Source organism: Xiphophorus hellerii, chromosome 3, assembly GCF_003331165.1.
Source record: "Xiphophorus hellerii strain 12219 chromosome 3, Xiphophorus_hellerii-4.1, whole genome shotgun sequence".
NCBI lineage: Eukaryota > Metazoa > Chordata > Actinopteri > Cyprinodontiformes > Poeciliidae > Xiphophorus > Xiphophorus hellerii.
Genome location: NC_045674.1, coordinates 26,924,053 through 26,942,051, shown reverse-complemented (window position 1 = coordinate 26,942,051; position 17,999 = coordinate 26,924,053). Strand labels below are relative to the sequence as shown.

At 42.5% G+C, this 17,999-nt stretch overlaps 1 protein-coding gene across 1 annotated transcript in view; it reads left to right on the top strand.

The window, feature by feature from the left end:
- rspo2 (R-spondin 2) overlaps window positions 1-17,999 on the top strand; it is a 76,329-nt gene that overhangs the window by 43,740 nt on the left and 14,590 nt on the right. Inside the window, exons 3-4 of the mRNA XM_032559604.1 lie at window positions 479-622; window positions 1,809-1,997. Of these exons, the coding sequence (XP_032415495.1) occupies window positions 479-622; window positions 1,809-1,997 (333 nt within the window). The remainder of the gene's footprint in view (window positions 1-478; window positions 623-1,808; window positions 1,998-17,999) is intronic.

Sequence of the window (17,999 nt, the reverse complement as noted above, 5' to 3'; positions counted from 1 at the left end):
GACTTTCCAATAATTTTGGGGGGGTTGGGTTATGGAAAAATATGGAGATATGGAAGAGATACAATAGCACTACAGACACTATTGTTCTTTTTGTAGCACCCCGTAGTTGAAAGCATGTGAGCTGGCGTGTTTTGCATGTGTAGTTTTGGATGAACCTTGCAGAAAGAGGTCAGCTTCCATCAGTTCCTCACCGTCTCTCTGCTTTTTTTTTGGTGTGTGTGTTTTCACACTTTTGATTACTCGCTTTGAACAAAAGCTGGAACGTAAGGGTTTTGGTTCTCTACAATAACAATACAGTGATTCCCCCATGTGAAATAATTCACAAATCTTCTACCATTTTATATTTTTGAACAAGGGAGAGTATAATCCGTTCAACAACCCCCTTTTTCCCCAAACACTTTAGCTCCGAATCAATTCCACATGAAGTGGATTTCTGAAACCCAGATGACGTTTCCTCTTTCTCTGTTTCTTCCCCCAGGGTGCAGGATAGACAACTGCGAGTCCTGCTTCAGCAAAGACTTCTGCACCAAGTGCAAATCTGGTTTTTACCTGCACAAAGGGCGCTGCTTTGATAAGTGCCCCGAGGGCTTTGCCCCACTGGAAGACACAATGGAGTGTGGAGGTATGTCAAACCGAACAAAGTCAGGCGCATCGAGAGAAAAAATGGGAACATTAAGGAATGTTCCCATTTTTTCATCACCTGTCTAAATCGCCAGATCGCCAAACCATAACAGACCAATAAGAAATAATTTTTCTATTACAGTAATATCATGTTATGCCCTCGTTGTGGCAAGTGGATTCATATGAATAGTGACTGACTTGGCAGTTGTCCAGTCATTGCCAAAGAAGCTGGCTGCTCACAGAGGCCTGTAACAAGACATGTTAATGGAAAGTTGAGTGGAAGGAAAAAAATGGTGGAAAAAGGTACGAAATGTCATGCTTCCAAGTGTTGACAAAGTTGAGGGAGACATTTTTAAAGCAGATCTTGATATCAGTTCCCTCACCCAACCTGGAAAAAGTAGCAAAACTTTGGAATTTTGCCTAGAGAAAGATAAGAGACACCAGAACAAACAAGGCATGTGAGCCTGGGCTTCCTTAACGCCGCTGCACAGCCATGTTGACTCTGTAATTCAAGCAAAAAGAGCCCCAACCAAATACTGTCATATTGAATAAAATAGATTATACATCCCAATGAATCTCATTTGTCAGACTAGAAGTACCTTTTGAAAATTAAAACCTATAAGCTGGTATTAAACATGCTTTCCATTAAGCTAACATTTATGTTTTTAATAATATATATTTTTGGTACTGGTCTGATGTAATACTCTAATTTAAATGTCATGTTTTAAGTAGTTGAAAGTGGAAAATAATAAGAAATAAAGGCTGTCAAGCTTCCATCGTTGTGTTATTAATCTATATTATGTGCTTCCGTCTAAAGTACATGAGCTTTTCATGCTTTTCATGCTTCATGTGGCATCATGTAGAGGTAATATTCTAATTTACCAAAGGGCTCTGTGCTGTACATAGACAAGCATTTTAATTGACTAACATTTCTATATTAAAAATACTTTTCTTATTGGTCTTGTGTATTCTAATAATCTGAGAGAGCAAATCGTGATTCAAAATCTTCAAATTTGTCTCTGAAAACTAAATTCTTGAAATCTCAATTTGAATGCGAGCTTACAGGATCCCAGTGACGCTAAGCTAACTGGCGTGAAAATCTAAATCTATGAGTCCTACAGGTGTCTCTGATGAACACTGGTCTGTGATTTGATGGCACGCCACTTGTCTCTGTGTAACCCACGCAGAGGGCTGCGAGGTGGGCCAGTGGAGCGAGTGGGGAGCCTGCACCAGGAGAAACAAAACCTGTGGCTATAAGTGGGGTCTGGAGACCCGGACGCGGCACATTGTTAAGAAACCCCCCAAGGACACAATACCGTGTCCCACCATTGCCGAGTCCAGGATGTGCAAAATGGCCATGAGACACTGCAGGAGAGGTAAGGAGCACCCGCGGGCGCCTGTCGCCCGATCTTCGTTTTCTCACCTGCGTCGTGTCACCCTCGCGCTCTGGCTGTTGTTTTTGCCGTCTGAGCAATTGAAGTTCACTGCGGCGCTTCTCCTCTTTGCTTTTCCCAAAGTGGCCCTTGTTCCACCAGTCAGCTTTTTTTCTTTTTTTTTCCAGGGCTTATTTCCCACCATCTCTTTTCCTCTCCTCTGTGGAATCCTTCAAAAGTATAATCTGCAGGTTTCCTCAATGGCCGTCTCTGTTTCCTCCTGTCAGCTTGAGAGATTTCTGCAGTACGCAGAGCATGTATGTCAGGCCAATATGCGAGAAGTCGATGGAATTTCTCTGTTTGCGCGTATGGCTAAAGGAAATGTATGTATATATTTAAAGGGTAAACCATTTTTTTTTCTTTCTCAGATGGTCCAGACACGCCATTTGGCGATGAGGGCCTCTGTTAGCGGCGCTCTTAAAATAAATGCCCTTTTCCCGTTAATGTACTGTAACATCGCTCATAAACTTGGGATTACGATAAGGCCAAGTGTAAATATTTAATGCCCCAAATAAGGAAGCAATTACAGTGGCAGATATCAGTCTATCAACAATTTAACAGAAAAAGACATACGCTAACTTCGAGGATTTTTCTCAATTTTTGGATCGGGTGTGCTGAACGGGACGGTCACTTAGCGAAGTGGTGAAAGAGTAAATAAAGTTGAAATAAACCTTGATAGTTTCTCATATTTCAGCGCTGCGAGGGCTGCTGACTGGGTTGGAAACTGTGATCCCATGGCACATTTAGTACTTAATGTCCCGTCTTGTTTGTCAGAGAGTTTCCCTCCAAACGCCGTGCACCTCCTCCCGATTCCGCCATGGCTACTTGACCTTTTTTTCGAGAAGACTTTATGATCGTCCTAAATCAAAACTTGGCAATGCTCTGCACAGAAGCAGCGTTTTTTTGGGGGGGGGTTTTTTGTTTCCTTGTTGGTGTAGTCAGCGATTGTAAAACTTGCGCAGAGGCCAGCAGAATACTTAAACCCAGTTGTATGAAAAGCCCTCTTCTCGTCCAGATAGCTTGTTCCAGCTCTGGTGGCCACGGGTCGAGTGTAAAAGTGTCACTGCGTGTGCATCTCAGGACTCCTCAGGCATGTGAAATGCTGTGGTGGGCCTGTTTAATAAAGGCAACATTTCATACTTAAGCATGTGTTGTTAATTCCGCACTCCTTGTGAAAAACTCCACTTGGCAAAAGCTGGTGAAACGCAACACTCTACAGTTCACATAAATAACAGGAAAAATTGGAGCCCCAGAGGTTGAACAGGAGGGGAAGCGCTGCGCGTCTGCGCAGGGCTGTCGCAAGGAACTACATGGTGACATGATCGCTTCCAGTGGGTGATGATAACGAGTAACTCGGTAGGAGGGAGGTCGCTGTCTGTAATGAAGGAAAGCCTTCAAAGTCTGCATGAGAAAGCAGGAAAAAAAAATAAGGAAAAGGTATTGGCATAGAGTAAGCAATAAATCAATAAATGGCATGATAAATTAAAATGAGAGCAATAACTTTCATTTGGACAACACTTGTCCTCTATAATAACGTTGAAAAGTTTTGAGAAATGCCGCAAACACCTGGTGCGAAGTAGTTAGTTTGCACTACCTGCCAATTTTTGTCTGGTTATCCTGTCTAAGCTAATTATTGTGTTAAATGTTCTTTAGAAATCAAAGTTGTTTTTTTTACTTTTGAGTGGGGTATACTTACATGCGTCATCCGTTATTAATATTATTTTGATATTAATCCAAAATGGCCTCAAAATGACAATATTATCATTTATCGCGATACTTTTTGGGACAGTGCATCATCCTGCAAAATTTGTTATTTTGCCAAGTTCATACCCAATGAAGCAGTTCCATATTTTGTCACATTTGAAATCCCGAAACAACTGAAGATTTTGAGAGACAGGATAAAACATGGGGGTGGCATCATTATGCTGAGGTGAATGTAAAAAACAAAAACAGGTTGCCATAAACTTGAGGCTGGGATGGAGGTTTGACTTAAGATTTAGGATGACAACCCTAAACATTCCTCTTCAAACATTTCAATTTTACTTTACAGTCGTGCTGTACTACAGTAGGTTTTTGCGCATCACCTAGAATACCTTTCAGATACAGCGGATGATGTGGCTCTGGCATAACGGAACGTGAAAAAGTTCACTGGGTTACAAACATATTTGCGAGGCACAGTACGAAAATTGCAAACAATCATTCGCACCACGGTAAGAGAAGTGCAGTCCAGTCAAATTTATTTGTAAAGCTCATTTTAGCAGCAACACAGCTCAAAATTCTTTACGTCATAAAATCTGTACACGTTGCAATGCCACAAAGTGCCTTTTCTGTTTAGAAAGAAACCAAATTAAAACTTAGCACACAATTCCAAGAGTCAGGAGTGAATAAACTGTTTAAAAGAGCTTACAGTTAAAAACAAAAACACCTTAGTCATGTCTTTTTTTATGAGCTACCAGTGTTTGGGATAAGCACCGAGTTATATAGCTATTCCGTAAAGATGCTGGATTAATTGGAAACAGAAAATAAGAGAAAGTAATCGCTAGTAATCGCAACCCTGATCCACCAGGGTTGTTTTTCTGTTTACAACCAAATTGAAATCACTCTGGACTTTGCTGTTGGGTCTCCGAGCATTACCAAAAGGACACATGTGTTTTTGAGAATCCGCGGCAATAACAATGATGGTCTTTCCACCCGGTCTTGTTTGCATGACTTAGTCCCCATATTAAAAAGGGGAAACCGAGAGCCTCAGATGATATCCGGATGAAAAGCATTTTCACAGCAAACACCACGGTCGCACAAACCGTGGCTGATGTGTTCCCTGCTGAGTGTACACACCGCACATCACTCATGCTGCTGGGATTCATTTAACGCTCTCTCTGCCTGTGTTTAGTCGAATACGGTTAGCTCAATCAAACTCCTCACGTTCGGCAGAAATAAAAAAACAAAAATTGGTTCGGTGGGACATTTTTGAGCGAGCTCAGATATTCCATGTTTTCTACCCGATCTGTGGAGTAATGAGTTGACTCCTCGTCCGCTTAGCATTTCCACTGTACCCCTGGGATTTTAAAAACACTCATCCACACTCTAGATCGCCACTGGATGACTTGAAAACAATAGAGAGACGTTATTAATAGCTGCTCTGGCCCTATCAGCGTTGATGGCTGATAACACTGGGAAATCCCCGCAGAAATTTCCCAGCAACTCATCTGACTTACTGGTTTCGCAAAAACACATTCGATTCCTCTCTGATTCTTCTTCCTCTCATCTGGATCTACATTTTGGCTCCAATAACCTCTGACCAGTGCCAGCTAAGTCCGCAATATTGGATGTTGGCAAAACAACTTAAAAGTGTTGAGGCAACTGCAGCTCCAATAATATCAGGAATCCCTGATTTGAGACTTAAGAGGGCACAAAGTTCAATACAACGTACAATTAAAGCGTGGTCTGATTTACGATCGTTTTCTACAAATTGGCTTTTGTATACTCGCATGATCTCGAACGTAACTCAAGGGACCGATGTTTCCTGCTTGCTAAGTTTGTTGATCAAAGTCATTTTGTCTTTCTGATTTTTAAGGCTTTCCCTTAAAATACAATTTTTAGGATGAATGTTTATGTACATCCCATACCTAAAGAACTCACTTTCATATCCGTAAGATTTGCCTAAACTGAAACTAGATAGCGCTACCCAAGAAAGACCTTACCTTGATGAGTAACATTGTGGTCTTTTACAATGAATCAAAGAAAGACTCCACAAATCCGAATCTCAGTGACTCAAAGAGTAAGATATTTTTAAACACGGGGCTTGACAAAAAAAAAAAAAAAACTGACAAGAGTTGAGGTTTGGGATTGGCTGTAAATTCACACAATCTAATGGTTGCCATCAAACACGATAAAAGTTACATTTTTCATCACGCAAGTCCCTTTTTTTTCTTTTTTTTTTACCCCACAGAAGAACAGAAGTTTTACAGCACGCAGTTATGAAACCAGATTTATAGCATAGCAAATTTTGGACCTGATAACCCAAACATGCTAAAGACCCGACTTTCCAGAGCAGTGCCGTGCAATTTATACTCAAAATTTGCCTTTGAGTGCCGGACTGAAGCCACAAAGGCTCACAAACACCGTGCTGACCTCATGGAAAGAAAGAGGCAATGAGGAAAAGAGGCGAAGGATAAGAGAGAAGAAACATCTAGTGATTATCTCGGTCATTGGATCTCCATATAGGCCTGCGAGTTGAGAGGGCTAACGGGCCTTTTGTGGAAGTATCGATCTCCCGTGTGTGTAACCAGAGAAACTCTTGCTGCTGTAGGCCTTAGCCGAGGCCAAGCCATCCATCTCATCAGTCATCCGACTGTAAGGATTCAGTCAGCACTGATTCTCTAAGTCATAACTTCTCTGCACAGTTTGTTTTTGTACTCTAATTGCTCGTGCCTCTTGTTCCAATCCAACTACCATCAAGTTGATGCATGTTCTGCGGCAGTGCTGCAAAGGCATAAAAATCCCACCTAGCCTAAGTGGACTCCTTAGATACCCCTTTGTAGTGTGATGTGCGATGATTAGCAGGATTTAAAGCTGCAGTATGTAGGTTTCATAACAAATATGGTTTTCTACATATCTACAACTGTCCCTTTGCTGCAACAGATGATCTTAGAAAAAAATCGGTCTCCTCCACCTTCTCCCAGTTGCTGTCTGAAGAAATGCAATCAAAAACAACCAATCAGAGCCAAGAGGAGGGTCTTAGTGCTGCCAGTGAACCTCGTGTACGTGTTGCTCAATGTGCTAATGACGGAGAAGCAACTCACCGCTCCAGAAAAAAAAGCTTATCTGCTGGAGGGATGAGCAGCGTGCTCACAGTCATGATTGGCAGCTCTAAGACCCTCATCCTGGCTCTGATTGGTTGTTTCCAATTAGCACTGGGGACATCAGATGAGCTAAAAAAAAAATTCACAGATGATGTGTCTCATACTATTCTGTCACCACATAGTTTCAACAAATATATATAAAAATATATATTTTTGAAAAAGTTACATACTTTAAGGCCAATTGACATCAATGAAAGGTGGGCCTCTTGTAGGCATTACTGGAGAAAAGTCTGCAGTCTGGTCTGAGAACATCAATGTTGATATTCATCAGCATTGATGAATATCAATGTTGTGATGCATCGCATCATTACCTTGTTTTTTTTATTTTTATTTTTATTTTGCTTATATAAGTAAAGGTTTCATTAGTCAAACACTGTGTTTCAGTCATCCCCGACCATTTTTCATATATTTTGTATTTACTTTGCACCTAATGATGTCCCCAGATGGAACGTGAGAAGAATTTGGTTGGTGAATTCTGTCCACAGCCAGTCTTGTTGGTCGGTGCGTTCACAGTGCAGCGGACATCCTCGATCTCGCCGCATGCCGACCATCTGGCCGCGTCTCTAAAAGGACGCGCGATCCGCTTTGGAGGAAACCGAGAAATCACCACGTCAGCAACTCCTGCCTCCTGGCATTCCTAGCACACAGGCGCACAGCGGACGCTCACGCATGTGTCGGACCATGTGTTATGCAATTGTGCTGTTTAATCTAACCATGCCAAGGGGGTTTAAGCCCTGGCGAAAGATGCCACTCACTTCTGAGCATTTTAATTACTCACAGCATGATCACATCGGCGCGTGGCCAGTGTTTAGCTTGGAAATCCGACACCCAAACACATTTCTGGATTTCCTTTTTGTCAGATGCAGCCTTCTTACATCAAACTTGTTTCTTTTTTTCTTTTTTTTTTGAATTAAACAAACACAGACTTTTAACTTGAGCCTAATTGATGGACCGTGTTCTCATGTCAGCAAAACGGCACACAGTGCAGCGTGGTGCGGAGGTTAGAACTACTTTTTCTCCACACGGGGAGAAAAACGTCTGACGCTTTGAACAGAATAAATTTGCGCTCCTGTCATTTCATCAGCGACTGTTTCCAGCGAGCAACAAACGTGAGCCAACCCCGTGCGTTCTTAAATTTTCACGAGTCACGTTTGGGCTTTAAATGAACTCAGAACTTCTGAATGAGCGAGCTGTTTCACGGCTGGCGGCTCCCGCTCCGATTTCTGCCACTGTGGAATGACAGGTGGTGATTAACAGTGATCTCTGGCCCAGCTAATATCGCAGACAATCCGGATCAGTTCTTCCCACCAGCGGGAGTGGAGCAAGAAGTGTTTTCCCAGGACAGAAGGAGAGCACTAATTGGCCGCCACCCTGTCAAAGTGATTATTTGTGGCCCTCACTGCAACCTATTGTGACTGATGGAGCCACAGCTTAATCTTCATTTAATAAGGCCTCTCCATAGGGGCTGACACAGTAGCTGGTAAGAAGGAACCTAAAAGGCACTCTGCCTCATTCGACCAGCAGCAGTGGCTTGGCTGTGGGCACAGGGTCCGGGGTGGTGTCTGATTGGTCAGTGTCACATGCCAGTGCCTCCCACTATGACAGCTTACATTACATAATCATTTAAAGAAAAAATTCCCCCTAAATCTGGTTGTGAAGTAAAAGCAACGTGTGGCTCAGTGTACAATATTGTGAAATCTATTGAGGCAGAATATTTTGGAATTCTTGTTTGTCTTTTGAAAAGAAAACAAAGCTACATATATCTCTCGAGAGTTGCTTTGCCAGGCTTCCAATATATAAATACCTGCTGTAGTTGTGGTCATATCTTGATATGCTGGATTTTTGAAGAAAAGATAAAAATAAAAATCTTGATTAAAATGATCGATTCCTGGCCCGGGGTCTTTCTGCATGGAGTTTGCATGTTCTCCCTGTGCATGCGTGGGTTCTCTCCGGGTACTCCGGCTTCCTCCCACAGTCCAAAAACATGACTGTTAGGTTAATTGGTCTATCTAAATTCTCCCTAGGTGTGAGTGTGTGTGTGCATGGTGGTTTGTCCTGTATGTGTTGCCCTGCGGATGGATGGATTATCTTTTTCTAGCCATTGAGTTTTAGATCTTTTATTTGTTTATCTAAATCAAATGTTTGCTCTAAGGTTAAAGTGCCTTTTATCTACATGGAGATAATGTGATGGTTTAGTATGCAAGGAATATGTTTCGAATTTGAGCTTCACCAAAGGATTTAAAGGTGCGCTTCAAACATACTGCTACCTTTGTGACATCGTGAAAAAAAGAAAATGAAGTAAGATGTCAGGAAGAGAATTGTGGACCAACACAAGTCTGCTTCATCCTTTGCTATAATTTCCAGATGCCTGAATGTGGCTGATTTATCTATTCAAACAATAAAACAAGTATAGAAACAATGTTCTATACTTTGTTTATACCGTCCATTAAGTGAAGACACTTAATGGAGATCGTCAAGGAGGAAACGACCTCCTTGACGAAAAGGAGACGGGTTCTGTGTCCCAGAGATGAATGTTTTTGGTCTAAATGTGCTGACCAATGAAATAATAAAAGCAGAAACCTTTATGAAGAATCTTGTTAAAGGTAGTAAGTGTTAAAGGCCACTTACTACTAGTAAGATAGTAGTAAGTGGCACTATCCATTTACTATGGATAGTGCTACTATCCATAGTAAATGGAGTTCTTTACCAACATGAGCTGAAAGGCCATTCGGAGAGGAAGAAAGAACAACACCAGAATCGAGATCACAACTTCCAAATGCACTCTGGGGCAAAGACTGTGGGTTTCTGTTGTTTGATGGAACTAAATTTCAAGTATTTGACCATCGTTACATTTCAATTTCACAAAATAGATGGCTTCGTGGGAAAATTTCGATTTAGGAGGTTTCTTGAACGGGCTAACAACTCTTTTCTTACAACACATAGCTTCATCCGATATCTGCCTATCTGACTCAACACATACACCTCCTCAGCAAAGTCTTCAGTAAAAAATGCTCATCTTCCATTGCTTAGGATGGGGGGAGTTTGTAACTCTTCCCATGTAAGTCTTTGACATTTCAGCTCAGAATAAGTTGAAAACAAATCAAAACTATAGAAAAGGTTTCATAACTGCAGTGTTTTGCTTCAAATATTGTTTGTAAAGGGTTTAGTCAGGGTCACTTCACAGACAGACTGGAAGCTACCCCAACCACTACTGTCCTCTCATTGTGTGCATCCAAGTGTGCAAGTTTTATATTTTTATAACTATGTCAAACTGATAATCTATGTTCCTATCTGGGCTTTGCGGAGATGGCCTAAAACCAAACATTTGGATTTTGTTTTCAGCTTCTCGCCATGTGCCAGTGTTAAATCTTTCATTGCGATAGAACTACAAGCATTCGCCTCTGCTCTGGGTACATTCCTCACTTTAGTGAGCAGGGTAGGGAGTTTATGATGCTGGAGACGGTGAGGAACGGGAGTGGGTTCTCTGATTAACTTCCCGCTAGGTGCCTCTGCTCTCTGACCAAAATAAATATCGCTGCTGCCATTTTGACAGCAACTGTCTTCAGAGGGCAATTTTTTTTGAAACACCCCATGATCCCGTTGGCTCTTGCATGGAGAATCCATCGTCATACCACAGGCATGAGCCATAAACATGTGGATGCCTTTCAAAGACCGTGGGGTGGAGGGAGGTAGCAGAGGAGGGGTTAGCCGCACTCACCAGGGCTCCATTCTCCACATTATTGTCATCTGGTCGTTTCCAAGCAGGAAGAAAGAGGAGGGGTGCGAGGGAAGGATGTGTTTAGATCACTGGGCCTGATTGAGTGGTAGCTTTCTGGTGCTGCCTTTTGTAGGCTCATCTTCACCGTTCGGATGATCAACTCTCTGTTGATGTTATTGCTATCGGCTTAGCCACAGATATTCTAATAGTGCAGATTACGCTTCTGATGCAGATTGTGTTTACCACTGCAGATACTCCGCAACTACAACGTGAAGTAAAAAAAGAGACTTGAGGTAAATCATTCATTGCTCAGTTGGGAGACATAAAGTTGTTTGGTTCTACGCTCTAAATGTGACTTTAATGAAGATGAGGGACTCTGGAAGGGTGTTTGAGACTTCACTTGTCATCCTCTGGCAGAGGAATTAAGGCATATGAGCCAGCATCAACAACCGTAAAACATAGGACATAGAGTCAAAAACAAATCGGTCCAAGAGAAGGAAAGAACCAGAACAGTCAAAGCGGGCTGTTTTCTTGTTGTCATGACCCACAAACAGGATTGACTCCGCCCCCACGCCACTGTGCAGCGTGCACGCTGATCTTGGCCATGACACGGTCAGAGATGTAAAGCCAACATTCACCAGACGGGGTGTAAATGCCTTCATTTATGATTTTATTTGATTTTTTACAGCAATAGTAACGCAGTCTTTACAAGGATGGGTTGCAACAGCCTTCGCGAAGATCTTTGAAGTGTGCTCGAAATTTTTAATAAAACGCTCCAATCCAGACTTCCAGCTGTGTTGATGATTGATGTTTCACAAAGCGAAGTTGACCAAAGCAGATTTGTGGGGTCGTCGAACATGTCTTCTTTTAAATCCACCGGCTGATTGGTTTAAACAGAACAGTTTCGTTGTAAAATTGATAATAAAACTTATTCCTGCTCATTAAGACGAGGTACTTTGTTTTGATTTCGGGAATGTATTGATGGTCTACTTGTATTTTTCCTGAACTGGAACAGATTAAAGTTGACAGTAAGTCAAGTTTCCTCGTTGGACTAATCGTAGCTTGAAGCAGGCCCCCGTATCGGAAGTCCTCGCGTTGTATTTAGATAAGCGGAGATGGTTGGAGTGGGCTCATTGTACCTCCTCTTTCTGTCTGCCAGACCTCCAGTCCAGAGCTGCTGCCAGCTCTCCTGTGGGCCTGCGAATCTTTTCATCTCCCCATCCGCAACACGCCAGACAGATGAGGATGCACATGCACGCAGACATCCACAAAACCAGAATGTGAGAAACATGTAACAGACACCGGCAAATATTTAAAGAGGCCCCACAAGTAGAAGAAGTCGCCACATTATCTGCTCCCTTCCTCAGCCCGGTTTGTTTCGTCTTTTCCCCCGGTCTCGCGCTCGGATGACACGCGCCTGCTTGTGTATCGCATATCATTGTGCTTGGCCCGGGAGAACAATGTGCATGCCACAGAAGAACTGGTTTTTGGAGGTACGCGTCTCATGGAGACGCTTTTTCGGGCACTGCAGTGCTCCCTCACCAGTGGTCTGGCGAGAGGAGAAAAGAAGAAAGGCGTGGAGTCAAACAGGGGAGCTTGAAAACATCTGGTGAACAGTTGCTCTGGCTGAGCCATCAGGAGCTCCTCTTCCCTTAACTCCTCTTCCCACATCCCTTTCCTCCATTTCTCTATCTCTTGAGGCTGTCTTTATTAGAGACATCGCAGCTTTTAATTACAGCCGGTCATTCCCAGTGAGGGCTGTTGACCCACTCATAGCAGTGAGACTGGACCCACTGTGCAGACATGCAGACACAACAAACATTCAAGTACAGGCCTGCTGGCCCTCGCCTGCTTATGCTTCTGGGTGTTTTTTGTGCACTGACAGTGATAAATACAGGGGGTGTTGACTCACACCACCGCCATTACGGTGGTAAGTAGAGGCCAGAGCCAGCCTAAAAGTTCTGAAGACTGCTGCACTATCATCAGTATGAAAAAGCACAACACAAGGTGATGTAACGAGGAATTTGCACATTTCTGACCTTAACACAATTTGTCACTGCATGAAAGACATATCTTTAACACACCCCTCTTGACTAGCAAAAGCTCTGACTTATTGCAGCTTGACTCAAAGCAAGTTTAGAGTATTTAACTTTTTCAATATGCGTACTTTAGAATGACTTAAAATTACAGCCTTTGTTCATCGCTCTGCTTTGTACAGAAGATCAGGTATTGAGAAACGAATGCTTTGCTGGAGGTATGGAGTTTCAAATTTTATCCAATTGCTAGCATTTGGCCATGACGTATGCAATGCGCCATGTTCGACGCTATGAAGCTTACCGGAAATTGCCTGTGCTGTAAACAACCATCCTCTACTGCGGAGAGAAATTTGCTGAGTCGAACGAGATGGCTCAGTGCTTTGTCAATGTTAATTCAATATTTGGAAGCGTGGCCAAAACGCACTGAACATCTTTGTTCGCTTCATCTGCCGCCATTCCCGAACTGCAATTATAAAACTACAATTATAAAACAGGGCCGAAAATCAACGCCATTGTTCACAACACCTACTTCTGTTCGCTGATAGGCCCAGTTGAAAATGTACGAGAGAAATCCAGCTCAATGGGAGAAAGCCCAGACGCAGCACTGAAGAGAGATGAGAATTGAGCGCAATCCCAGTATTTTATAAAACTTTTTTGGACAATTAGAACATAATGTAAATGGTGAAAAAAATAATCTCATCGTCTCATTGGCCAGACACAGCGATGACAGCATCATGGTGGGGGATGCTTTTTTTTATGAACACTGATAGATGGTCAGAGTTGATGGGAAGATGAATGGAGCTAAATACATGCTAGCCTTGAAGAAAACCTGTTGATTGGAGACGTTGGTGGAGCTTAACTTTCCAGCAGGCGAACAGCATTAGAACGCTGCATGTGTTTAGAATGATCCAGTCCAGACTTGAATCTTCCAATATTTTAAGATTTTTATTTGTAAAAATCTTCTTAAAACCCATCTATCATTTTTCTTGCCCATCACACTTATTTTGTGTGGTATCACAAAAAAAAAAACAGTCCTAAAAATGATCTTTAAGATTGTTGCAGCATGCCAAAACATGGAAAAGATTTGACATACATACTCTTGTAAAGTACCGCATTGTTTGAATGAGATATCTCTCCAAGGAAAACTTCAGGACACGATTAACCGGTCAATGTCATGACACTCATGCCGTTCCAGGTACCATGTCAAATCCTTTCAAAACATAAATGCGCCATCCCGCTGAGTGGCAGGGTTCAAGAGCATGATCCCGACAAGCTATGAGAGCACTCTTCCGGATTAGCAGGAAGGGAGGTTAAATATCCCTTTGAGTTGGTTTCTGTATGCTACATTCTAGTGACATGCTACAAACCTCTCTTTGGAGAGGTGAGACCCTCAGATGACCGTGGAAATTGCGGCGTAATCGTGCTCAGCTAATCACAACAAGAAAATGCCTGCCATATGCGTCAAGGCCTACTGTTTGCGTTCCCGTCAATTGAAGGCGTATTATTGACAAGAGTGTGACTTGTGTCTTCAACAGGCTGTGACTCTTAGCTGCCCCTAACTGTGATCATATCTGTCAGAGCCACTCAGCTGTCTGTCCGCCTGGTGTTTGACAAGTGTTTGATGCAGTGCAGGCCTTAAAAAGGATCAAGCCCTTCCTGCACTGGCTTTTACCTCTGTGCCTGTGCAACAGGATCTCTACGAACATCAAAAACGCCCCCCACCCCACCCCCTTCTTCCAATGTCAACTAAGATACTATTTTTATCAAAAGATATGCGCAGTCCGCTTAGTCATCACAGGAGACTAAACAAAACCCACGTTTGAGAGTTAGCCGAGGAATCAAAGAAAACAAAAAAGAGCCGGGCCGTCTTGATTCCTTCATCACTCGCCATTGCACGGGGATTGTGGAGTGATCCTGATGGCCCCTGTCTCTGTTTTTGTGTCTAAGCCTGTCGGACTTAGCCTGGCTTCCCACTTGTTAAGAGCTGGTCTTGTTTCGGGACAGTTGTGCCCCCCATGACCAGGAGGGATTTCCTTCTGAATTTCCCTGTAGAGGGAAGGAGGGGGCATGAAAGTACTTGTGCAGAGATGAGACATAAAGAGACTCGTGCTTGACAATTTCCTTCTACATCCTTTTTTTGTTCCCAGTGCAGTCTCACTGAGACATTGGGGATTCAGCCATGGTGGGAAAAAAAGTAAAGAAAAAGAGGGACAGTGTGCGTGTCCTCTCTGTGGAAAACACTAATGTAGAACATAGTCGACAGCATCTGTCTTTTCAGGCCACATATGGTCTCATTTTTATGTCTTGATATTTCCATATCACTCTATTTAGCATTGTTACGACTGTCAAACCCTCTTGCACAGTTCGTATGCATATCCCAAATTTGAAACTTGGACACAGCCGCTCCAATTTCTTCCGTTGGTTTTTGAACTGCGGTGATGAAGCTTTGGGTTTGGCATTCGGCGTCTCAGTCTTTTGTGAACGAGAAGAAGTAAGCATGTTTGGATGAGAGGGTAGAGTTGAAGACAGATATTTGAAACGCGATAGTATTTTTGATCCCCAGTACACACCATTGTACCGAATGTGGAAAAGGACCACCTCATCACTGATCAGACAGAGTTTATTGAGGTTGCATAGCCAGCTGGCATTTGTAGAGGCCTGCTCAGGCAACATTCGCCTTTAATATTTACAACTGTTTCAGCAGACAGCATTTGCAACAATGTTTAGGAATTCTACTCAGTGGTTTCACATCACAGGCTACCATTTAGACCACTCACTTAAAATTGCACAGAGGCAAGGTCGACCAGAGGGCACGCATCATGAGCCGAGCCTGTAGTTTATGAGTGCGCGCACACACAGAGACACACACGTTAATACATTCCAGAAAGAGCACAGCAAAGCAGCCGTAGTGATTCTCACACTAAGCCTCGCTGAAACAAGTTGGCATGGCCCCACTTGATGCTATTAGCACACTGCTAATCATGTGTTTCTTTTCGGATCACTGCTTACGGCGCTCATGGCTTTCTGGGACTCGCGAAAACACTGTTGCAACATCACATTAACATTTAGCATCTGCTAATCACTAGCCAGTCGAAGCTGCGTTACCTTCTTTGGTAAAGCTCTTGTCCTTTTTTCCTAGAATTTACTCTTTTCTACAAATACTTCTCCCAAGCAAAAAATAAAAAAATAATAAAAAAAGAGTCTTTGCCTACTTTGTCAAAAAGGTTATAAACCTCAATGCTTGCCTAAGTGAGATAATATGATTGGCAAGATTTATTTCTCAGTTTGACAGAGGATTAGCTTCCTGCAGGAACGTATGAGACGTGATTTATGCAATTCTAGCCTATTCTGTGGCGTTATGGAATAGATGCATTTTATGGCACGTATTTCAACAAAACTGCAGAGACAAACACTGCTTGGAGAAGATATAATTGATTTCTGGTTATTATGTAACAATGTCTTCTTTCCCACAGTCTAAAATGTGTTGTGTTAAAGCTCACTCAGTTTGGGTTATGTTGCCAACTCAGTCCAGGGTCAAAAGAGCCATGTCGATTAAACAAAATATCTTGGGTTTTGGGTACGATTCATCATATTGGGTTAGGCTTTAATAAATATCTAACTCTAAGGTTATTCAATAGTAGCCAAGAATGACCCAAAACCTAAAGTGACATTTTAGATTGAAGTAAGTGGTTTGTATGTGTTGTTTAAATCTTCAAAGAAAATGACCTTGTAATGTCAAATATGACTGTTGATTAAAAAAAAACCTGATACTAAAATTCATACTCGTTATATTACTATTATAAAAAGAGCCAATCTATACTGACTTGACCATTTAGTGTATGTGAACGTTGCACTAGTCTGTAAAAGCTAACATCATCTCAAGCGAACAAACTTGTTCGTTATTTTTAAGGACTTAAAGCAACCCACTGATATTAACATTACTATACAGCATAATTTTACCAGCTTGCCAATTCTTACTTTTCTCCTGTAGAAGAGTTTCAGTGAAGTCTGATTAGTTTATTGTTTTGTTCATAATGGCGGTCTGTGAAGAAAGACTTGTTTTAGTCGCTTGTCTAAACCAGCAGACTGGGTCATTGTTCATTGTTTGAGCTATTACCTTGTATCATCTTTGCCAACAACATAAACCGTGGGCTTATCTCCTTTGGTGAGAAACAAGGTACAACCGGAACAGGTCACCAATCCGTCACAGAAAAAAAATCAAACAGAACTTAAACACACACAGGATTTACATGCCAACTCCATGCAGAGAGACCCCAGACGGAGAAACCAGGACTTTCTTGCTACAAGGCAACTGCAACCCTATCCAAGATAACAACTAGAGGTCTAACTTCAATTAATATTAGTCCAGTTCATTTCAGCACAATACAATCATAATCACATTACAATTCAGGTGCATACAACCCAATGCCAATCCAACTGTTGTGGAGTACAATTAAAGTCAGGTGATAATGGCAATAGTACATAGATGTCTACCTAAGGACCACATTGAATTATTGAGTTTGCGACAATCCCTCCTCCTCCTCAGCGAGCTCATGAGAGTTAACAACGCTGCATTGAGTTATTAACTCAGCAGCAACACCCCAACTAACGCAAGCATGTAATCACAGTTTACTGGCTCTTTACTCCATTTCAAAAAAAGCTCTTTGACTAAGCAAAGGAGCGGCTGCAACCCCTGTTTATGGAGGGCTGGCTTTAATTGTGCATGCAAACATCGTTCCGAGATGTTGACAGCTCGAGGGGTTGACTTGAGAAGGGCTGTGGCAGCTTAAAGAGACAGTCCCCTTTGTGCCCCTTTTTTATGACAAATTTTGTTACAGGGAAAGAAAAGGGCAAAGAAAAGCAATGTGGGTGCATGCATGCAAGCCAGTATCCCTGCGTGTCTTTTCACAGCTGTTAACTACTGTTTTATTCCTCCTTAAAATGAGGGCTCAGGCAGTATCGTGCAGGAGGCCGGGGGGCGGGAGGGAACTTTTGGTCAAGGATTACATGGACATGGGAGGTGGGTGAGCCAGGTAAGTCCCTATGCCATAATCATCCATGAGGGTGACCCCCTGTTACTCAAAGTCCAGACTAACATTATACCCAATAGATCCCGGTGATTCAGCTCCCTACCCCCCACTCAAACAAATAATGAATGTTCCACATATTTGCTAAATGCCACGGGGGAGGAATTCACCTCCATTGCAGGATTTGCATTTCCTGCCTTGATCCACTGCGGGCACGGGGGTGCTGTTAAAATTGCACAGGTAATCCTGGTGAGGTGCCGGTTTACACGGACACGGGAACATTGGTGAAGTCTCGTTGAGCG